General features: G+C 44.0%; 1 protein-coding gene across 6 annotated transcripts in view; it reads right to left on the reverse strand.

The window, feature by feature from the left end:
• The window catches only part of LOC140251297 (H(+)/Cl(-) exchange transporter 5), a 40,437-nt gene that overhangs the window by 15,783 nt on the left and 3,039 nt on the right, over nucleotides 1–21,615 (reverse strand). For 3 of the 6 annotated variants that reach the window (XM_072334870.1, XM_072334872.1, XM_072334871.1), the window contains one exon: nucleotides 9,024–9,173. In XM_072334870.1, the coding sequence (XP_072190971.1) occupies nucleotides 9,024–9,156 (133 nt within the window). In that variant the 5' untranslated portion in view covers nucleotides 9,157–9,173. Of the gene's footprint in view, nucleotides 1–4,049; nucleotides 4,238–9,023; nucleotides 9,174–11,755; nucleotides 11,908–13,901; nucleotides 13,989–21,615 lie in introns of those variants that run through there. The other 3 variants (XM_072334873.1, XM_072334869.1, XM_072334874.1) reach the window with 3 other exon arrangements.

The raw sequence follows: 21,615 nt of genomic DNA on the forward strand, positions 1-21,615 counted from the left end.
GAAGCTAAACAAAAGCCTTTCAAGCTTTACCTAAGGAAATCAAGGAGTCCTCTCAACAGATTAACCGATAAGGAACAAGTCCCTCTACACAATTCAGACCAAGCTTCATTCTTTTGCTTGTGTAAGTACTGAGGCCTCTGCCCCAAGTCGATAACAACAAAATCCTTCAGTAATTTTACTCCATGTACGTTTCTTAAGCCACCAGATACCAAAAGGGCAAAAATTCCCCCAGATTACTGCAAGAAATACTGGAGATGAAAAGCGCTCTGCAGTGTTATTTTCCACTGTACAAAACTGTCCTCAGAAGATACAAACAATGCTACTCAACACACTGAATACTAATTTTGACATTCCCTTAAGATTTTCATTCTACGTCCATTCTAGGGCCTCTCTATATGGCCCTAACTTGGAGACCGCCTAAGTTTTACCATAGCCTGCTGCAATGCTATTTGCTTTTCATTTTTAAAAATTAAAACCACAGTAAAAGAAAAATCATCATTTCAAAAGTAGGCAAACCAGAAAGGGCAGCTTAGAACTGCGAGCTGACAACTCCCTTCTTTGCAGGACTTCAGCTCTCCTGATCAGCAGCCTTCACTCATTGACAGTTGTGATTCAAACCAAGCTCAAGTGAAGAGTGACTTTTGTTATAAGAAAATTGAAGGCAGAGAAGTAAATTCTTTACATTGAGCCTAGATGATTATGAACACACGTTCAGGAGATATCTGTTACCCACTAAGTTGCACAGGCATCTCTGGCATGCTTGGTCGCCACTCTTTTCCTTGATCTTTACAAACAGTAAGCAAGCAGGAACCCCCCCACTACCTTCTATTCACAACCTTTCCCAAAGCAAAGCCTCTCCCATTCAGTTTAAGACATGGCAGAGAAAAGGATGCACCAACTGAAAGGGAACTAGGGCAGAATGCATCTGACCGCCTCTCCTTTCACACCTGTGACCCACCTCTGTCCTCTGTGCACAGGACAGCAGTGACACCCACCCACCACACTCCATTCCTGGAGGGACACAGAGCAGAGCTACACACCACACACAAACCAACTCCCTGTCACCTCAGTTCTGAAAACTTTTAAAAATAGGTTTGTACAACACGCTGCTGCTCAGGAAATAAGAGAAGGGCGATGCCAGCCAGACAATGTGCACGCTGAGCAATCTCAGTAAAGTGCTTGCCAGCCAGCTGCAAGCCAAAGGTAGTACAGATAAGCTATGAGAAGGCAGCAATACACTGAGGTCCTCAATAGCTCATTTCTCATCTGAGCTGAAAACCCCTGCCTTAAATAACAAATCATTCACTTGGCAGCCCAGAGCACACCAAGTGCCACTTAAGCCCTCTGTGTTCTGCAGAGCAAGCAGTGGCTCACACAGTCCCAGTAAAGCAGTCGGGCATGTTCTCATCCACAATAAATGTTCCTCCTCTTCCAATACACTGCTACAAAATTGAGCTTTCAAGGGCATACACACACAGACCTTGGGTAGAGAAGCTGTTTTTTCAGACCTTGGACAGGTGAACAAATCTAGGTGTAGTTCTGTAAGGCACTAAAGGTTTACAGTTCAGAGGAAAACAATTAAAAAAAGGCAGTGGAGAATAAGTGTTAAAATTCCCACATGAAAGGATAATGCTTAGTATTTCGTTCACCCTATTTAGGTTATAGACACCACCATACAGAAGACGTCAGCGGGTGGGGAGAACTTGAAATGACTGCTCTCTACCATGTCATCTAAAAGCAAGAGAGGTGAAAAGCAGACTGTGATGCCTTTCCAAGCCTGCTTCCCAGATTTGCATAGCAGTCTCTAAACAGAAAAAAAGCTTCAGGAAAAGATCAGTCACATAGCTTACTTGAAAAGTACCACAAAATAACCCACTTCAGAAAGAACAGAGGAAAAAAAAGCCTTCCTACTTCTGTATATATATTTACACATACATATGTATGAATGTGTATATATACATATATATATGTGTGTGTGTGTGTGTATCATACATATAAAGTGAAGTTCTCCAGAGATCTTCCCAACCATTGGAGTTCACAGACCATGAGAATTCAACTCCCCCAACTTGCTCTGTAAAGAAAACGGGCCACCTGTCAAATGCCTTGAGGAAGGCTCTGTGTTCAACATTTTTGCAGTCAGCTGGACATCTTGGACATACACAAACTGGTGTCAGTGCTTACAAAGAGTTCCTCATTTAAGCATGGCCACTGGAGATCCTAAGTACTATTAACTATCCAACAATCCTGACAGACCAAAACCTTCTGAATAACCCATGAAAGCAGCGCATTAAAACAATCTTCTGAATCTTCTGAACTCAAATCCTCTGTATCTTCTGAACAGCAGACAACCAGGTTCACCATGTCCAGCAAACAAACACCTGCAACCCATCCCATGGGCCTATTTACCCATGTAAACCCATGCAGATGAGTTGCTTCTATGGGGCATTGACACAGTCAGCAACAGCTCACATAATCTTTTTGTCAAGTGAGATTTAAGGTTGGAAAAGACCACTAGGATCAACTAGTCCAGTCATCAACCCATCACCACCACGCCCACCATGTCCCTAAACTGAAGCGATGACTTTGGCGGTAGCAGAAGTACAGTGAGAGTAGGGCAGGGTTTGGTCCAACATATCAACTCAATGCTAACAGCCATCTGTGAGCATGTTAGTACTTCAAAGACCACTCCACATCTATACGGGCCACTCTGTGGTGTATTCTCCCCGTCCTCACCACCTTGTTCACCTTCGTTCAGCTCCCACTTAACAGACTACCTCCACTATAGTGGACTTTCAACGTTATCTCTATGACAAACAGCTACTTATCTGGAAAAGCAAACTATTATGCTATTATGGAAGCAACTGATGCTACTTTGAGAAGCTTTTCCTACAAAGCAATGGCACTGGTGTCAAACTCTGCTCACTCTTCTGAAATAACTGCGCAAACAGTCCTGGGAACATCCTCCCACCTCAGACCTACCACAGAGCAACACAGACAAGACCTCAAAGGCAAAAAGTCAGTACAACAGCACTGTCCAGCAAGCAGAAGGGGCTGCAGTAACCAAATCCTCAAGGTCTACCTGCTATTCCAGACCAGAAAACTCACAGGTATCAGCATATATAGTTCCATCGATACCACATTCAGCAACTGCACAGACAATCTCTGTGAAGAGGGTTTCATACTACAAAATCAGAACCCCAAAGTATTTGAGCAATACAAGGCAATTTCACAGCTCTGCAAGCAGGTAAGCAGCCCATCTGACAAAGGATAATGAGAAAATGTCCTTATATTTCTTCCCAAGGATAATACTGAACTATAAAATGGCTGACAACCATAAATATTTATCAAGATCATATTTCCTGCCTCAGCTTATTGCAAATGAAGAATCCTAGGAAATCCATATAGGAATAAAGGACGGAAATGTGCTCAGTAATGCCTCGTCAAAATAAAATGAAGATGATCCTGTAGGTCTACACAGTTTTGAATGCACCTCTCAACCAGTATTTAATATCCACAGACAGTAAGTTAAAATGCCTTATTTTTTTCAAATACTTTTTTTTTTTTTTTAATCACGTCTTTTCTACCAAATGGGTTAATGCTCCATTTTTTATATATTCTTCCTTGCTTAAAAAAATAAAAATAGAAGTGAAAGGCAGCACTAGTTAAAGTTATAGGCATCTGTCATTTGCCGTACAGGAACCCCAGCGGGTTTATTAATCGGCAGGCCAGCATGGCAAGACAGCAGCGCCAGCACCTGGGAGAGAGGACTCCCTCCCTTCACACTGTTTCCCCTGCTGCTGCAAATCTGGAAAGAGAGGATTTTACAAACAAAAGGAAGACGTGCAGTAAGCAATCACCACACAGCACAGAGCCCACAGACCACCCTGGCTGCTCACTCTCCGTAGCCAGCCCTTCATCCAAGGAAGAGGAACGAGAGCAGCCCCAGAGCCACGACCAGCAGCCTGCTGCTTGCTGCCTGACCGCCCGCAACGTGCATCCACAGACGGCCACGTCCCCCAGCTCAGGCTCCCTGTAAGCCGCCTCCTCACCCTCACTTAGGCGCTCCTTTTCCTGCAGAAGCTCCTTCGCGAGCCCATCGCACAGCAGCGGGAGTCAAAGGAAAACGGGCGCTGCTCCTTCTAGGGCAGCGCTCGCTGCATATCCTTTCCCTTTGGATTCAGGTGAAGACCAACCCTGGGCGCGGGCGCGCTGGGTTCTCCTGCACTCTGAGCATGTCGTCAGCAGCGACAGTCACATGAGCCCTCCACCTCCTGCAAGGGGCAGGAGCAGAGCGGCACGGGGAAGCAAGGGCAAGGGGAGCCGGCTGCCTGTACTGAGCGCAGCTCCTGACCTGCAGTGCCAGGGCCGCAGCCCGAGGCAGGCGCAGCTCCTCAGGCAGCACCCAGGACGTTTTCCCGGCAGAGCGTATTATTCCCCAGCACTGAAACGCTCCCGGGTGCCGCGCTGCAGACGCAGCACGCAGATGGCTGAAGCTGACTGCGCAAGGGCTTTAAGATGGAGAATAACTTGTTTCTAATGCTACGTGCTCTCAGAATCGCGAGGAGTTAAACGGGTTTAAAGCTGTATAATGAAAGCTTCGGGATCTCTTTCACACATTTAGCAACGGAGATTCCTGACTACGGTGAGTCAGCCACAGACTGACTGCAAAAGCCCTTCTTTTCCCACTTAGGTGACACCTCACTTGCTAACTCGCTAGTGGCAATGCTTTTTGCTTACTGCAAACTCCCAGTAGGCAGGCAACGAATTTATCTGTTGCCCTCAAGTAATATGCCAGTGTGCTTTCCACAACCCCTCCAGGGCCTCATTAGCACCCTTTATCTTGCCACTCTGTGTACATAACCAGTAGCCCCTTTGAGCTTTTAAGTTCTTCCTGTTGCAGCTTACCAGTGGTAGCCTGTCATTTGTACCTGGTCTCACGACTCTGAAACATTACACCTTAGCAAAGGTTGACTGGTCCTGTCCTTGTGCTGGCTGGCAGCTCAGCAGGGCATTCTGCTGCTCTGGCAACCGTACCTGTCTAATGTAGAGGTCAAGGATGGATGCAGCTGAAGAAAGTGTGCCCGAGTGACAAAAGCGCTGCCAGCTGAGGCAACACCAACAGCAACATGAGGACTTCCAGGTATGAATGGCTGGCAATATCACCTACACCAGATGTACTCAGGGTTATGGCTTCCAACTGTTTCTTCTCTCAAACCTGTCTACTAGCTTATCATCCTGTGGCACCTTAGTTAGCGTGATGTTTGCTGCTATTCTAATTCTCATTTCTTTAGAACTCAATAAATAAATAAATCAAAGCCTTCTTAAATCCTGCAACAAAATAAAACGTTCAAAAGGATGGAAGGTCTTTTAAGTTTTTCTTCAAAAGAAGTGAGGAACGCAGCCCTGCTTTTGTCATACTACACTTTTAAATAGATCCAGAAGCCACTGTGATATTCAAGCATTACACCTGGCTCCTGCACACCCAGGGCTGCCTCCCCGCTGCAATCAGCTGAGGAAGAGTCATTTAAGAAAAGCACAAAATAAGATGGCAAAAGAAACCCGCTATCAACAGAGCAAGGCATGGGGTGGAAGGATATGAGAAGGCAACTGTAAACAACGTGAAGCTCCAAGTTGGTACATCTGACAAGAATTCGAGTGCCTGTGGATAATTCTCTGCCTCAATAGTCAGCAACAATCAATCAACAAGGAAATCGCTTTTTATAAATTCCATAAAATATAGAAAAAGTCTTGCTGCTGTACAAATGCATCTTGAATATCCTGTGTAGTCCAGGTTATCTTAACTATGACACAGAAAGAAAGTGATGCCAGTAAGACAGAACTTCTGGAAAGCACACCTTAAAAAGACTGTGCCACCCATGTAAATCTATGCTAATTTAGCAGGACTGCTGAGGTGCTAACGCCTTTGACAAACCTCAGCTAGCATTCACTTGCAGTCTGGCAGAAGAAATGCTATCACTTTAGTAGCAACATGACGGGGAAAATCGGAGAAACATCCACGGATTTTATGGAAAATGCCAAGCTTGATTCTCAAACACAGTGTGTAAAAGCAAGGAAAGTCTCATCTGTTGCCATGTATTGACAAAATGTTGAAGTCTAAATGAGAAAAAAAGAGTACAAATGTGCTACTCAGAGTTTTCATTAACAGAACAGAACCAGGCATTAAAAATAGTGACATTATTTTAAATCCTTTTGACAGAACCAAGCTTGAAGCACTCAGAATATTTACATCTATATCAAGCTCTCCTCAAGCCCTTAGGAAGAACGTGCATTCATGCAACTACCTGTTCAAAAGAAAGTCTATCTTCAAGCATTCTGAGTACTCTCCTCTACACAAGAATCCCATGTTCCAGGCCATGTGCAAGGTTGATCACTTCCATCCAAGATCTGAGTCAAGAGAACCTGAGGTACATATACCTGACATACATATACCATCTAGATATACGGGTCTGTCATGAAGTTAGCAATTCTTCCTTATGTTATTTCACAGGACCTAAAAGCTCCAGTTAGAATCATTTTCCCTACTTGTACCTATGCAGGTGAGATTCAAAGACACTGACAGTGTTGGATAAGAAGGAAGAAGCAGGCAGGATGCTGGTTTTAAACAGCATCACTAAAAAAAGCCTCCAACCATACAGACTGCAAAATGCAGCACACCAGAGACGCAAGCCCCAACTAGAGGCATGTAGAAGATGACCGCAAGACAAACTTCAATTAGCACACATCCAGCTGCAGTAGAGCTTGTGCCACTGCTCCACCTGCACAACAGGCTGCACACCTGACACACTGCTGTCAGCAAACATGTTCTGAATTCAGTAGGGGAAATTCCATTGAGAGAACTGAAACCAATATTTAGGGAAAACTATTTCCCTTTTTAAATTTCCCCTTTTCCCCCAGTTTCAAAACCCACAAAGAGTTATGCTTCATGCAAACAGAAAGAGGCCCTTTTGCTCAAACTGCTTCTCTCCATAACCAAGTTTGCTAAAGCTACAAGGAGCAGACAAACTACTACTGTGCTGCCACACCTCAGTCTCCATCAGCACTGTCCTCATCACCTTTGTTCCAGCTTGCACATTTCAGTGGGGCAGACCTCACTACTGCAAGGACCAAAGACAGCCGTGCTGTAACAGACATCCACTTCACTGATTGCTGACACCAAAGGGTTTTTTTTTGGTAGATGTAGTTGCAGCCTTCAAATGCACTGAACAGAGAAGGAAAAATCTTATTTAAATAAGGAGGGAAGCAACTGAGTACTGTTTTAGGAAAGCAACAAAACATTTACATAAACTGTTATCTATCACTGCTTTGAAAGTAAGAATAAAACAACAATTTCCTTGCAAGAAGTTAGAGAAAGAATTTAGCTCATTCTCTCTAAATATTAAACATGAATTCCTTTAACTTCAGACAGCTGATATGCAAACAGCTATGGAAAAAACAGTTTAAAAGAGCAGGTAAAAAAACAGGAACTTACAATTCCACTAACAACATGGATAAAGCAATTATTTCCTATGTCTCTAAATCTGCATTATAACTAACATGTTCAGAAGAAACTCCAGCCACGAGTTATTTTTATGAGCTTTAGATGAGGAGTTCTGTAGTGAACTCCCAAGATGTTCATTTATAAAACTGATGCCCATCAGTATGTCAGGTTGGAACAAGTACGCCACCTAATATCTGTAACAGAGCTCGTCTGTCAGGACTAGCCATTGTCCCTTCCATTAGCTGGAGTCAGCATAACTCACAGAATAGCTTATGTCTTGTACACATTCCCTTCACACACAAAGAAGCACTTATTACTCAGAGCTGAAGCAAGCACAAAAATAACACACTAACTGTTTCCATGCTTGAGCCTTAGAATGATAAAAGGGACCAACTACAAACCCCTTATGGTATCTCCAGTAGAAGAGTGGGTTCAGCTACTGGCAGGTGACAAGCATTTAAGGAAGTCTGTCTTCATTTGCACTACCTCAAGGCAGATCACAAGGTCAAGGAGTAAAACAAAAGGATTACTTTTTAATTTTTGCCGTAGGATACATAGAAATGGGGGAAGAAGATAAAAAGGTTTATGGGAAGTCATGGAGACTTGCAGTCTGCTGTTCAAATTCAATACTTTTGCTTTTAAACTAACTTGTGATAAGAAAAAATTGACTGACTTTGTCTTCGAGTTATTTAGTTCAGCAATACAATGCAGATTAATCTTGCCCCTACTAATTTCACAAATCCAGACTCTGCTTATATAGAAGTAAGTAGCAACAGATCTTTACAGACAATTGGTGGTAAAGGAAGACAAGCTGTTCGTGCTGCTCAGCATCAAACCCCCTTCCTCTGTTAAACATTTTCCTATCCACAACACAAGCCAAAGGGCAACCTTTAGAACTGTAGGTAAGGAAAAAGGGAAACAGAAAGGGCAGCCTCTGTTCATACCACAGACTCCTAGGAATCTCTCAGTGCTGTCATCTCTACCTTTCACACCTACAATAAAGATACTTCCCCCAGTAGCATGGCCAGCTCTTCCCTACAACACTTACTTCTGGAAATTCTGGAAAGGACTACTCAGAAACCTTAAAAGCAAAGTGGTAAGACAGGATATGCTGCATTTAATATGATCATGTACATGGTTAATAGAGCAGTTTTCCTCCCTGCCACTTTACTGGATGCCAGTGCTGAAGCAGCTCAGATACTGGAGAATAAACACGCAGTGCCTCTCCATTACACTGAAGTCATTCACATGCTTCTTGCAATTGCAATTAAGGTTATTTTTTACTTTGTAGACAACACGCTTCCCATCAACCACTTTTAAAAAAGCAACATTGGAAGCCAAGTGTAGCATATGAACAATTGTTTGGCTGTTCTGCAAAAGACTATTCACAGTTACAATGCAGTGCAGAATACTGCAAACTGTGTTGGTGCCATGAAATGCTCATCTTTCACACTAAGCAGAGACCACAGAGAAAAAGACACCACCAAAAGACAATATAAAAAAGTGGAGAGATGCATGGTATTACCTCCCATTTCTCTGTCGAGTGGTGGATCATCATCTGCCATAGAGAAGTCCAGAGATGCTCCTGCTATTTCTAGCATATCTTCATCACTAGTGCTGCTTTGGAAACTCCCTCGTCGATAGCCTTTCTGATCCATGGCCAGAGCTTCCAAACCTGGGAGCAAATGGAAAGGTTTAAAAGTAGAAATGTTTTTAAGAGTAGAAATGTGAAGACATTTTATAAACTAATAGGGCAAATGTCCACTGGACATTTTGTCCCAAAATGTCAGAAGAGGCAGCATTGCTCTTCCCATCAGAAGAGAAGACACACAGCAGTATTAAGACACCTGTGGCCTTAAAAGGTAGCAGGTTTAGAAAACTACGCACACCCACTTGCATACTCCCAGTACCAAAGCACAGCAGCCTTTGTGCTGGGACCACACTTGCCTCCCAGACAGCCTGTGCAAGCACACCAACTCTCCAGCCTTGAAGGGATGGCAGCACACATGACAGACCCAGCATACAGGAGGAAAGGATCCAAAACACAGAGCCACTGCTGCTGCAGGGCTCTCTGACCTAGACAGCAAACCACATACAGCACTGCAGCCTGGGAACTCAACATCAGGGCTTTTGCAGGATGCAAGTCCCTCACCTTACAGACAGCAGGACTACCAAACCTTCAGCAACCCAATTCCTACAATCATGCTTTTTTCTACAGAGAAATAAATATATTTCTACGACACTGGTCTAAAAGAGTTTACAGTGACTATTTTTTTTTTCCTCTGACTATTTCACTTTCCACAGCGCCTTTGTGTTTATTGCTAAACTGATGCGCAAAATCCCCCACCAGAGGACAGAACCTCACCAACACAGCTGCGTGGCACTGCGCAGACATGCCAGGCTCCCTTGTCCCCCTGCAGTCACTTCTCCCTCCTTCTTTGAGGTGTACACAAATTATCAAAACTGAAGTGAATAATGATTTTCAGTTATCTGAACGCATAACTTGAAAATTCCATTCCCTAATGGAAGCATGCTACTAAACTCCACAAATATTCCTAATTAAGTGTCCCTAACCCACTGCCTGAACTGGCCATCGAGGAGATGCTGGCAGCAGGCCATGACACAAGGCCTGTCTTCTGCCCAGAGAAGCGTGGGCGCCCCATATCTGGAGGTGCTTAAGGCCAGGCTGGAGGGTGCCCTGGGCAGCCTAACCTGGTTCTTGATTTAGTCAGGCCAGACCACTTCCCATAGAAGGGTTTTGGAGCTAGATGACCTTTGAGGTCCCTTCCAAAACAACCCATTCTGTGATTCTGTGACTGCCTGGGATGGCAAGGAGACTGAGAGAGCACAAGAAGATCTAAACATTTAATAATAGCCTAGGTTGGAAGAAAATATATATATAATCAGGTCTCAGCCTCAAAAATAACCCACAGAACACGAAAATAGAAAGCTTTACATCTCAATGAGACAATAGGCCATGTTTGCTTTTCTCTTGTATACATGCAAGGGAACCAGAGAGGAACCAAATATGCAGCTCAGCCTTATTTCAGGAAGGGAAGAAGGCAGCATGTGCAAACAGTCTGAATTACACAGTCTGCAAAAAGCACTTCCTATTAACAAAAAAGCACCACTCCAAAAAAAAATGTTGGCACTGCACAGCGAAGTGACACACTGAGCTCTTTACTGAGCCTTACACTGTAGAAAAGAGTGTTGCTTAACTTTTAAGCCCTGTTTACTCACTAAACTGGTGCAGAACACACCAGTAAAGAAAGTGCTCAGCACTTGCTGCTGGGAACTCGCTGTCCAGGAAGGCACATGAGCTGCTGGACTCTGCTCTGCCAGAACTGATGCTTTTAACACATTCCAAAAGCACAAAGGCAAACCAGGTTAAACCTCAATCAGTGTGCACACAAAACTAATGGTGCCTTTCTTTTTTTTTTTTTTTTTTTTTTTTTTAGCTCAAAGCTATTATTTGCCAGCTAACAATAAAATCAGGTTTCACTGAAAGTGCAATGCTGTCCCTCAGCTAATCTGCCCCCAGGAAGCACAGCTGCCTGCAGTAAAGGGGGCAGGGCCAGCAAGACCCATCCCAGCAGAGAGCTAAGAAACTATGCTGTGCATCACAGGGTTAACACACAACAGAACAGTCTATTAGATATTTTCCAGTCAGACTGCATGTAAGCTTATGTGTGTGAAAGGAGGGTTAAAAGGGGTCTATATTCATGTACTCTCTCTGCACTAAAAGCACGAATCCCCAGCCCTGATAAAGCTGCCTCCCTTAGCAGACAAGAGGCACACAGCTGCCAGCACACACTGCCTGTTCCAAAGGGAGGAAACTGGAGCAGTGTCAGCTCCTGCTCCCCTTCTTTATCTCTAACTTTGGTCTCACTCACAACAAAACCAAAAAGCAAACCACTCTCCATTGCTTGCAGACACTGGGTAAACATCTAGCATCCATACAGCTGGACACAAGATAATTCAATGCCCCTCTTCTTTCATAAGTCCTAAATGAGTCTTGAGAGATAAAGCTTTAAACCATTTTTTTTTTTTAAATAATAATATCCCCTCTATGAGCAAGAAATACTTTTCCAGTCTAAATCACACATACAGAAGCACAGTGACTGTTCTCATGCTTATCTCATGGTTAATGTATCACAATACTTAGACAGCTTTTGCTTCTTTCCTATCAGACCACGCAGCAGGGTGCTGGCATGGTTTGCACACTCTCTAGGACCCTCCCATGGTCATCATACATACCAAAGGGCTGCGGGCGCTCCCAGCGCTCCAGTGAGTACCAAGCCATCCTTCTGGAGCTGCTCCTGTTAACTTCTTCGACTTTTTTTCAGCCTGACATTTCTTTCCATCTCAGTGGGGCAAAGGGAAGCAACAAAACAGAACCTGAAGAAGCCAGCCCTGTGATGCCTGGATGTGACTCAGCAGCAACAATCAGGAAGCTCAGAGTACCCCATTGCCATTCTGGTTGAAAAAACCCGCCTCTATTCTCTGTTACAACACTGGCTCCATTACTTGCAACACTTAAATCAGCACCAGATATTTCAGGCTTTTCTCCCCATTTCATGCTCCGACACCATCTCCTGTATCCTGCAGACCTGTTCTCTTCCTTGTCGGACTGTCTTGATGTTCTCTCAGCTCTGAAACAACTTCCCCTTCCCTTCCCACACACACCAGCCTGAAGATACAGAAGGGCTGCAAAGCTAAGCAGGGGGCCTGGAGCAGCTCTTCAGGAATGCAAACCTGAGGCTTTCGAAGTTGGAACATGCTAAAAGTTTCCAAAACACTTCTTCCTCCTCATCTGATACAGGGCTTGGCTCCAGCTCCACCACCAGCACAAAGACATTATGCTCTTTAAAAAGAGCATGGAGTAATTCTGATCAGCTGCTTCTATGAGTCATTCTTCCTGTGGGGAAGGAGCAAGTTTACCACCTAGCGGCTACTTAAATTAGAGAAACACAAGGGTCAGACCACAAGGCTACTCTTTTTCAGAGATTAGCAAATCAAAGTCAAGCTTTGAAGTTCACAGCACTTTTTCTTCCCCTCTCCCACTTTGGTGTTTTATCCCGAGCCCCGTGTTCTCCCCACAGTAACTCTGCACAAAGATGCACACATCCCTCTGCACAACAAGACCCACAACTAAAAAACCACAGCAGAAGGCAAGGGGAGCCAGCAGCTCCAGAGCAGAGGAGCCTATGCCATGAGCAGAACAACAACGCATTGGTCAACTCAGTACATTGTTCATGGCTTCCTTGTATCACAGTTTATGAAACATAAACCTGGGAGACCCAGGCTCCCACGTGCAGGCTGTGAGTTACAGGAGGAAGCCAGCACAGCTTACAGGGAGCACTGCTGGGTCACCCCCAGTGGCCAGGCAGCACCAACCCAGCCTTCCCAGTAGAGCCTCAGCCCCACTGGGATGGTGCTGCGGCACATGCACTGACTGCGTGCCTTTCAGACAGAGGAAAGGGGTGGGTGGTTTGTTTTTTCTCAAATTTTAACAAAAGATCAAAAGAAAAAATGTGATCTTAACAAACTAATTGTAATTTCTTCTTTAACAGCTAAGCATCAAAAGAGCATGCATACAGAAGACCTCCATGTGTGCCTCTCACCCAGTTACCCGGGGTCCAGCTGCTAAGAAAAGACAATGCCAGGTGAGAACTGCAGCACAACAGATTGCTGCTGTAACGCAGCCTCAAAAGGTTCACAGGAAGATCTGAACTAAGCAGCTTTGTGACCTGCTGCAGCAGCAAAGTAAATACTGTAGGGAAAGGGCACAGAAATATCGTGTGCAGCCCAATAAAGAAAGCAGAACGTTTCTGTTACAGCAGCGTGCTGCTGCAGCAGGTTGTTCCCTGTGAAACCCTCTGGCTCCCAGAAGACATTGGGAGGATTTTACCAACATAGTATAAAGCACAAACATCCCAAACGCAAGAGGAACTCTCCCCTTTGGAATTCCTCCTGGCAGCACCCCACGAGTCCTAAAAAGTTTGCCCTCATCTGAAAACAAATGTTCAGTTCAGACACCAGTGCAACCCTGGAAAGTATTATTTTGTTGCTTTATAAAAAGATGACGGTTTTTCTAAGTCATACCTCCAATTCTACGTGCTGCCTGAACTGACTGCTATCAGCTCAGTTGGTGAGCTGATGACTGACAGGAGTTTTAAAGCCATGCTCTATATCCCTCCAGGTGCAGTATATAAGCACAGAAAGATCCTCGGGGATAAATGAAATGCTATTCCAGTACATAAAACATTTTATTAGCAACGCCACAGTTTCACAAGCAGCACATAAATCATTTAACAGAAGGGCTTAACGGCTCAGTGAAGATTATCAGCATATCTTTCATCACTGTAAAGGTAAGCATATGGTTGTAAAATTATTTATTTACCTATATTGACTTCTCGCTGCCTCCTTCTAATCTGAAGAGCAGACAACTGCTTCTCCCTTCAGCATTTGCCCACCTTTCTTCAAGCAGAGAAAGGGCTCTGCGGATGTTCTGTGATCCGCAGCTCAAAGCAACACTGCATATTCTCCACAATCCAGGTCAGTTGCTGCCCTTGCTGCTGTTTGAGCAACAGCAAACAATGGGCAAACTGTTGAACAGCGAAACCAGTCTGAAACAATAGCTTGTTTTAAAGGAGCTGGGAAATGGACCAACACAACCCAAACACAAATGCTTAGAGCTCAACTGATTTAGCATTTATATGTGGTCCTTTTGTTTGTTTTTAAACATACTCAGACAAGCCCTAGGGAGATGAGCAGTAAGCCACAACAGGATATTCTGTGCTATGATCTGACATTGTTAGAGCAAGATAACGCTCCTGTCAGGCTTTACCAGGTAATGCTAGATAGAAAGCGACACAGAAATCCTGCCATGTTTCAGGTTTCCCCAATACTTTTGTAAATTGGGCATATATGTGCACTGTGTTAACAGTGTAACTGCCAGCCAGGCATGTTTATTTACTGACAAGAACATAGAGACTAACAGCTAATGTCATTAAGACTGCATTTGTCTCATCTCTTCTTGAATTATTCATCATTCCACTTAAACCACTCAGCCCACTGCAGCAGAAAACTCAACTGGAGGCAAATCTCAATCCAACTCATGAGTTACTGTACTTCTCTGAATACAAGTCTTGTTTCTGCAAGTGTTAGGAATCGTATATGGCTGTCAGGAAAGCTAGCCTTAAAAACAAAATGTTTTGACATTTCATTGACTAGATCAAAAATCCCCCTTGTCACCCATTAATGCAGGTGACAAAAACCAAGAGCTTCCAGGCACACAGATGAAACCACAGACTCCAGCCCAATTCAAGACTGGCATCAGTCCTCCAAAGCAATCTGCAAAAAGAAAGGTTTCATACAAATTCAGCTCAGCCTCACTGGTAACAGTAACACCACATTATTACAAACATTTTCTTCACTGCTTCCTCCCAGCTATCTGCTGCATCAATTGGCCTATCCAGGAAACCTCATTCTCCCTCCCTCTTCCGGCGCAAGCTCGAGTTCTTTGAAATATTAATCACACTGGGCATAGTTTTAAGGAATTGTGCTAAAACAATTCCAAGTCACGTTTAACAGTCTATGATCTTACTGGAATTGTTAGTTATTAGGTTGCTAAATCAAGCCCTGTTCTGGATTTGTAGCAAATTCATGTTGAAAAGTGATGCAAGACAGCAATTGGGCAAGGCTGTGTGCAGAGAGGAGTTCTCATCAAAATGAAAGTACGCAGAAGTGATGAATATAACCACAGGAAGAACTAATGCTGGTCACTGACCTGTAAATAATATGCAGGTTTCCTACAAATGCTGCAGGAAGCAGGTTTCTAAACAGACACCAAAAGGGCTAAGTTAGTTCCCCAACACACACAGAGCCTCTCCTACCTTCAGGGCTTCCCCACCTGCTGGGAATTCAGAAGCAGGAGTTCTAAAAGTGTTCACAGGATGAAAGCAAATAATACTTCCAAGAGACAGCGTGTTCATAGCACTGGCACAGGTTACATCACCTCGCACCACTTACCAAAAGCTGAGAAACAGTCATTGCTCATAATTATTAATAAGCAAACACAGCTCTGAAGCCTCTCACTGATAAAGCTTTACATTACAATTTAAACATTTCTGTTGATGCTGTCATTTTTTCTACAGTTATCTATACCTAGAAGCTGGGCTCCCCTAAGGATAAGGCTGCTGTAAGCACCAACAAATGCAAACAGGTGCGTGGGAAGATAGAAAAAGGACAAGAGGCAAAGGGCACAAACAGGAAGGCAGGATATTCCCTCTGACCATCGGGAAGCACTTTTTCACTGTGCAGGTGACAGAGCACTAGCATAGGCTGCCCAGAGAGGTGGTGAAATCCCCTTCCCAGAGATTCACAAGACCTGCCTGGACGTGGGGCTGGAGCACCCTGCTCTGGGTGTTATCGCTGGAGCAGGGATTGGGCCTGATGGCCTCCAAAGGGTCCTTCCCACCCCAGTCAGTGAAGGGTTCTGTGGAAAGCCACATACGCTGCTGTACTGGAGATGCAGAGCAAGGCCTGCCCCACATGCAGATACCTGTGAAATACTGTGACAAGATGAACACAATTGGACAGATCCCAACTTCACTCAGAACAGCCATGCTCTGTCCTCAGAGCATTTGACTTCTTCCTGCTTGAACAGGAAGAAACATTTATGTTAGCTTAAGTAGTCTGCCTACTCAAAGATACAGACCGCACCTTGAATTTCCCAACAGCTACTCCTGTTTCCAGAGTTATGCACGCTGCTTCCAACCTGCTGACACACCTCTGCACTGCAACCCATCCAGCTTCCATGGCAGGAAGTGATTCAGGGCAAAGAACCCATGGCAGAGTAAACATGGGTCCTGTACAACTGCCACTCATGTTTCCAGAAGTCATTTTAATTGGCATCTGCCTTGTGATGCTAACTGTGGGCCCACAACAGCTCCTAAGTCCAGACTCTCTTCCTGTTCACTACCTACCTTTCCCTAATCGGTTTGGTTTTTGTCTTATTGAGCATTACCCACTTCAGTGTGGTTTCTATACTCCTTACAGGAAGGAACAAGTGCCCACTGACTCCAAAGGCAGTGTTTTTTCCAGATATCACTGCCAGAAATAGTATCTTCAGCGTTAATTTCATATGCCCAGTCCAGCAGCACAGCCTCTACACACATCTCCATGTGTTTCTTTATAAGCACTTCCAGCTCAATTTTCTAGTCAATGTTTTGACAAATTGCAGCCTAACCTGAACTGAAAAACAGGGCATCCCTAGGTTAGTAAGCCTACAGGAGCACTCAGATTTCCCTAATTTAGCCTTCCCAAAGCAAATCAGAATTGTGTGATTAACACATGATCGCCAGCAAAACAGTCAGACTAAGTGCGGGTGTTCTGCATCACAAAGACGGCCTCAGCATTAAGAACAGATGAGACAGGGATTTCATCCTGAAAACATCAAACTCTTGGATGACAGCTCTGCAGTCCTTCCTGCCAAAACCTCCAGCAAAGCTGGATCACAGACAAAGCTGTTCCCACAGCCAAGTCCTTTACCAGGAGAGCTCTGGGAAGCAGAACAGCCCCAAACGCTCATTCTCATTAATGAGGTAGGCTCCTTCCCCCCTTCCCTGGCAACTGGTTCCAACCTCAGATTGTCACAGGACTGTGTTAAAGTAGCTACAGCCAAAGTTCACTCAAGGGAAAAGCAGAGGGGAGTCAAGGGGTCCACAGGGCAATGCCTGAAGGCTGCAGACATCCCCCCACCTCTCCCCACAGCAATGAACTTGGGCAGCAGCTCTGGGGTCTACTCTGTGCCCATGGTGCCAAAGCCTGGGGGCTCCCCTACAGGCCCTGTCAGGGACCAAAGCAAGCACGGTGCTTTAGCCTGCACCAGACTTCCACAGCCGTCAGCCACAGCACTCTCACATCACAGCTCGCTCACTCTCACATCACAGCTCGCTCCCTTACACTTTGGCTTCTGTCTTCTGATGTATGTCTGACATTGCACAGCACTTCATTACTTTGATCTGCTTATGCAGATCAAACTAAGCACAAAACATCCAGTGCTAAATCAAATGAGAAGCGACTTGGATGTAAGATAAGATCTTAACAGATCTAAAAGGCACACAAGACAGCATGAAAAACAGCAGGACCAGCCAAACACAGTTCTTATAAAGTGTTCTTTTCCAAGTTTGCTGTATGAAAACACAGAGGATACACATCAGTCTCGTTTAAACCTAAGTTCAAAGGCTCCATAGTGTTTCTGAAAAGAAACTCCCCATACTGCAATGGACAGGCCCTAAGAACTGCTCTAGGAAGAGGCTGTATCATCTCATTCCCAAAGTGTACTGTTTTGCCCTCCAGACTGCACAGACTTGCCCCTTAGACTGTTTACCCCAATAGGACAAACAAGAACATAAGACATTAAAGATGCAGATCCTTTCCTACTTCCTGAGTGAAGTAAGTTACTATGGCCACAGAGCTACTGCTTTGAAAATTCACTTTTTAGGTTGTGCACATATCTCCTTATAGTCTCAAGCTATTCAGACCACAACCGCTAATCATGCAACCAGCACAACTACAGGGGATCTTTAGTTTTGATGACATAGTTACAACAATGTAATTATCCCACTATTTTTCTACCTGTTGCATTTATTCCAGTTATTCTAATAGAACTCTAAAAGGATGAGAATTCAAAATCATGGAGCTGAAGTCCTCCAGATGTAGTGAAAACAGCCAATGCTCAAAACTTTGTCAGACAAAGAAGCCAAATAACCACAGACAAAACATTAGTAGACCCTTAAATTCAAACAGAATCAAGTGCTGTCAGCTAAGAAATACTCTCAGGAGACCACACTCCTTGCTTAGCAATATTAAAAAAGCTCAGATTACTGAACTATAAGCTCCAAAGCTCCAAAGAGGTAATTCTCAGAGGCACAAAGAAACCATAAAACACTCAGTTTGCACAAAACTCTCAGTGAGAAGAAAATGCTTCCCCTTGCAATTATAAGGGCATAGAAGGAGAAGAAGAATGCTGGCAAAATCTCCTGCTCAATCTTCCTGGGGAGGTTGGGGTTAATGATTCAAAGACGTTGCCCAATAGCTATGAAAATTACAACTGGCACATGCCAAATGCTATTCAGCAGCAAAGCCCTGGGTGCTGTGTGCACCAGTTACCTTTCAAACACCTCCACCTGCATGAAAACCACCTGAACTCCTCAGTGCATGTGATGCAATGGATTCTGGACATTCTTCTCAAAGCAGTGAATCTCATTCCAAACGTAAACACTTTGCTCAGACTGACTGGCTGTTTGATCCTAACTATAAAAACTTTCTTGTACAGTCACAAGACGTTAAAAAAAAGAAACTTCCTGAAGAGGGAGGATAAAAATGCTATTTTGGAAGCAGTGAAATACAATCCGACAGTTTTTAAACCCATTTGACTGAACCAGAACAAGCTGGCACACAAACACCAGGGCAGCCAAGTATTCACTGACTGAAATACATAAGCGGGACTCATGGGATTTCTACAAATGCTTCAGTCCTCTTCTAAACAAGGATGCATATTAAATAGTTCACTTTTCACTTTCCAGCCATAGAGCACAGCTGTCAGGTTACATAAGGAGTTGCAGCATTTCAGAGCATAAACATTCTGCAGCTATGTAGAACTTCAGCTCCTTCATAATTCAATGACATTTCCATACTATCCCAAAGTGAATTTCCTTTAAAGAGTAAAGCAACTAATGTTGAAGTAAGCTGCCTAACCCTCTACTTGATCTCCAGCAAGTTTCTCAGGAAGAGCATTTAGCACACAGCCAACAAACACATAGGTTTCAAATCCCATTGTATCACTTGCTGGACACTTTCCATGCTGTTTGCTATAATATGTTCTGGAACATCTAAATGTACATACATTCCATCAGAAACCTTTCAATTTATTGTTACACAGCCCTTCAGAGATCACAGACATGATACAAACACACAAAGGACTTCCCCTTTATGGACATGGCTCTTACAGTCTCAAAGTACAGCAGAAACGGACTGCCACTTGCCACAGCAGCTCACCTTTTTATTTATAACACTTTAAAAATTGATATTGTAGTAGATGTCATTTTTAAAAGAGGCAGCTTTACGTACCCTCTGTCGATATCACTGCAGTACTTAAATGACTTGAGAATTTTTTGCTGAAGTCAAAAATCCATGAAGAAGCAAAAGGACTGCTAACGTGAAAGTCAGCAACAGAAAGAAGGAATGAACAAACTCCTTTCCCCTTGCCTAATCCTTCTCCCAACCTCCCCTAGCTCACCTCTCTCAGACCAAAGGGCTTATCTGGGTATCCTCATCTCCCCTAAGTGTTTTACCAAAGCACACCTACATGTTCCTTCTTCTGAAGGAAAAAGTACATCTGCTACACAAGCAAGTAAAAGGTTCAGCTGATTGCCTGCTGAATTTCAGTTGAAAGGGAGCAACACAGAGACAGAGGCAGCTTCCACGGCAGATTGTTCTATGCTGGAGAACTACAGATTTTGCCCTACAGTACACCCACTTCTTCTCAGGTAAGAACAGAGTGCTGTAAAAGCCACCTCCCCTGCAGGCAGTCTCATCAACTCTTAAATAAGACAAACTCAACTCTGTCGAGGAAATCCTGGATGGCCTCACTCTGAGCATGCAGGGACAGACATCATATACACCACCTTGCATGACACAGCTTTACAGAAAAGCAACAACTACAGAATACTGCCAGCATCACCACAACTCCTGAAGTAAGCTATCTGCACACCACTTCACAGTATCCAAGTGTTATCCTCAAAAGGCAAGGACTAAAACTTCGGTAGCTTAACAGAAACGGGCATAGGACACCACAGAAGACTAAATCCTCTGCTTTACTGCTGATCATATTAACTATCCGTCTATCCATCTGCAGTTACACCAACTGCTATGTCTAGTCTGTATCATGCAGCAGGCACACCAGGGTCCTGGGGAAGCTCCCTCACTTGTTTTGCCAATGAATGCTGCACAAACTACATTTAGGAAATGGATAGTCTCCATTTACTTCCGTTCTCAGGGGACTCATTCAGAAAATGATCTTCCTAAATCATAGCTTGCTGTGCTTCAGAAACAAGTGCATGTGAAGTTATGCTGTGCTATCAAAAAGCTAAGTTATTTCAGGGTGAATAATTAGAAACATTATGGGAAAGCATATAAATACTTAGGAATCCAAAGTCAAATTCTACAGTGAGGCATAAGACCTGAATTCCAGCTCCTGGAAAAACCAGCTGGATCAGTTTAGAAACAGTATGATGGTAGTATCAGCCAGCCCCAGTTCTTTGCTCCTTATGCACTTGGTGTGGAATACAGCCTTCAAGCACAGGCAGCTTCTTTACAGGGGCACCTCGCACTGTCAGACTACATCTTGTGTAGAAAATCTAAATGAAGCTGTCCACAAAGGACAGGAAAGGGAAGGTCTAGGTACACTGAGTATTCATCACAACCCACGGATTCACCGTGTCCCTACATAATCATGTTAAAGATTATCAGCTCTGGATGGCAGAAGTTCTGTTGTTCGTCATTAGAACCCACAGGGGACACTGCTGGTGTTACCTTCCATATAACTCTTGTACCATGGATGGAGCAAGAAAATTATGCAACACAGCAAAAGGAAGGAAATAATACAGGTGCTGGGGAGTCCCGCACACAGGGTGAAACAGTTGTAGGACAGAAATGCAGAAGCAATAAATGAGCCTTGAGAACCCACAGAGCTGATGAACATCCCCAGACCAGAGAGAAGAATGACACCATCATTCCCGACTGTACAGCATAACAGAACAATCAAACAACCAGCTTTCTACCTTGCCAACAGATCTAATGTTAAAGGAATAACACATCACTAACATTATTGTTTCACAGCCAGAATATTTTCCAAAATACTGGTTGTTGCTGCCACCATTTCTTATTTGGTGACTGGCTTTGTGGCTTGTTTTTCAAACAACCCCCCCTCTCCCATGCAACAGAACTGGATCAAATCTAAAAAGAGCCAAGCAGCCAAGAGTAATTGAAGGAAAATATTTAGATGAAAAGAAAATCTTGCCTCACAGCTCTAGCCAGTAATAGCACAG

The sequence above is a fragment of the Excalfactoria chinensis genome, chromosome 4 (genome assembly GCF_039878825.1).
Source record: "Excalfactoria chinensis isolate bCotChi1 chromosome 4, bCotChi1.hap2, whole genome shotgun sequence".
Classification (NCBI taxonomy): domain Eukaryota; kingdom Metazoa; phylum Chordata; class Aves; order Galliformes; family Phasianidae; genus Excalfactoria; species Excalfactoria chinensis.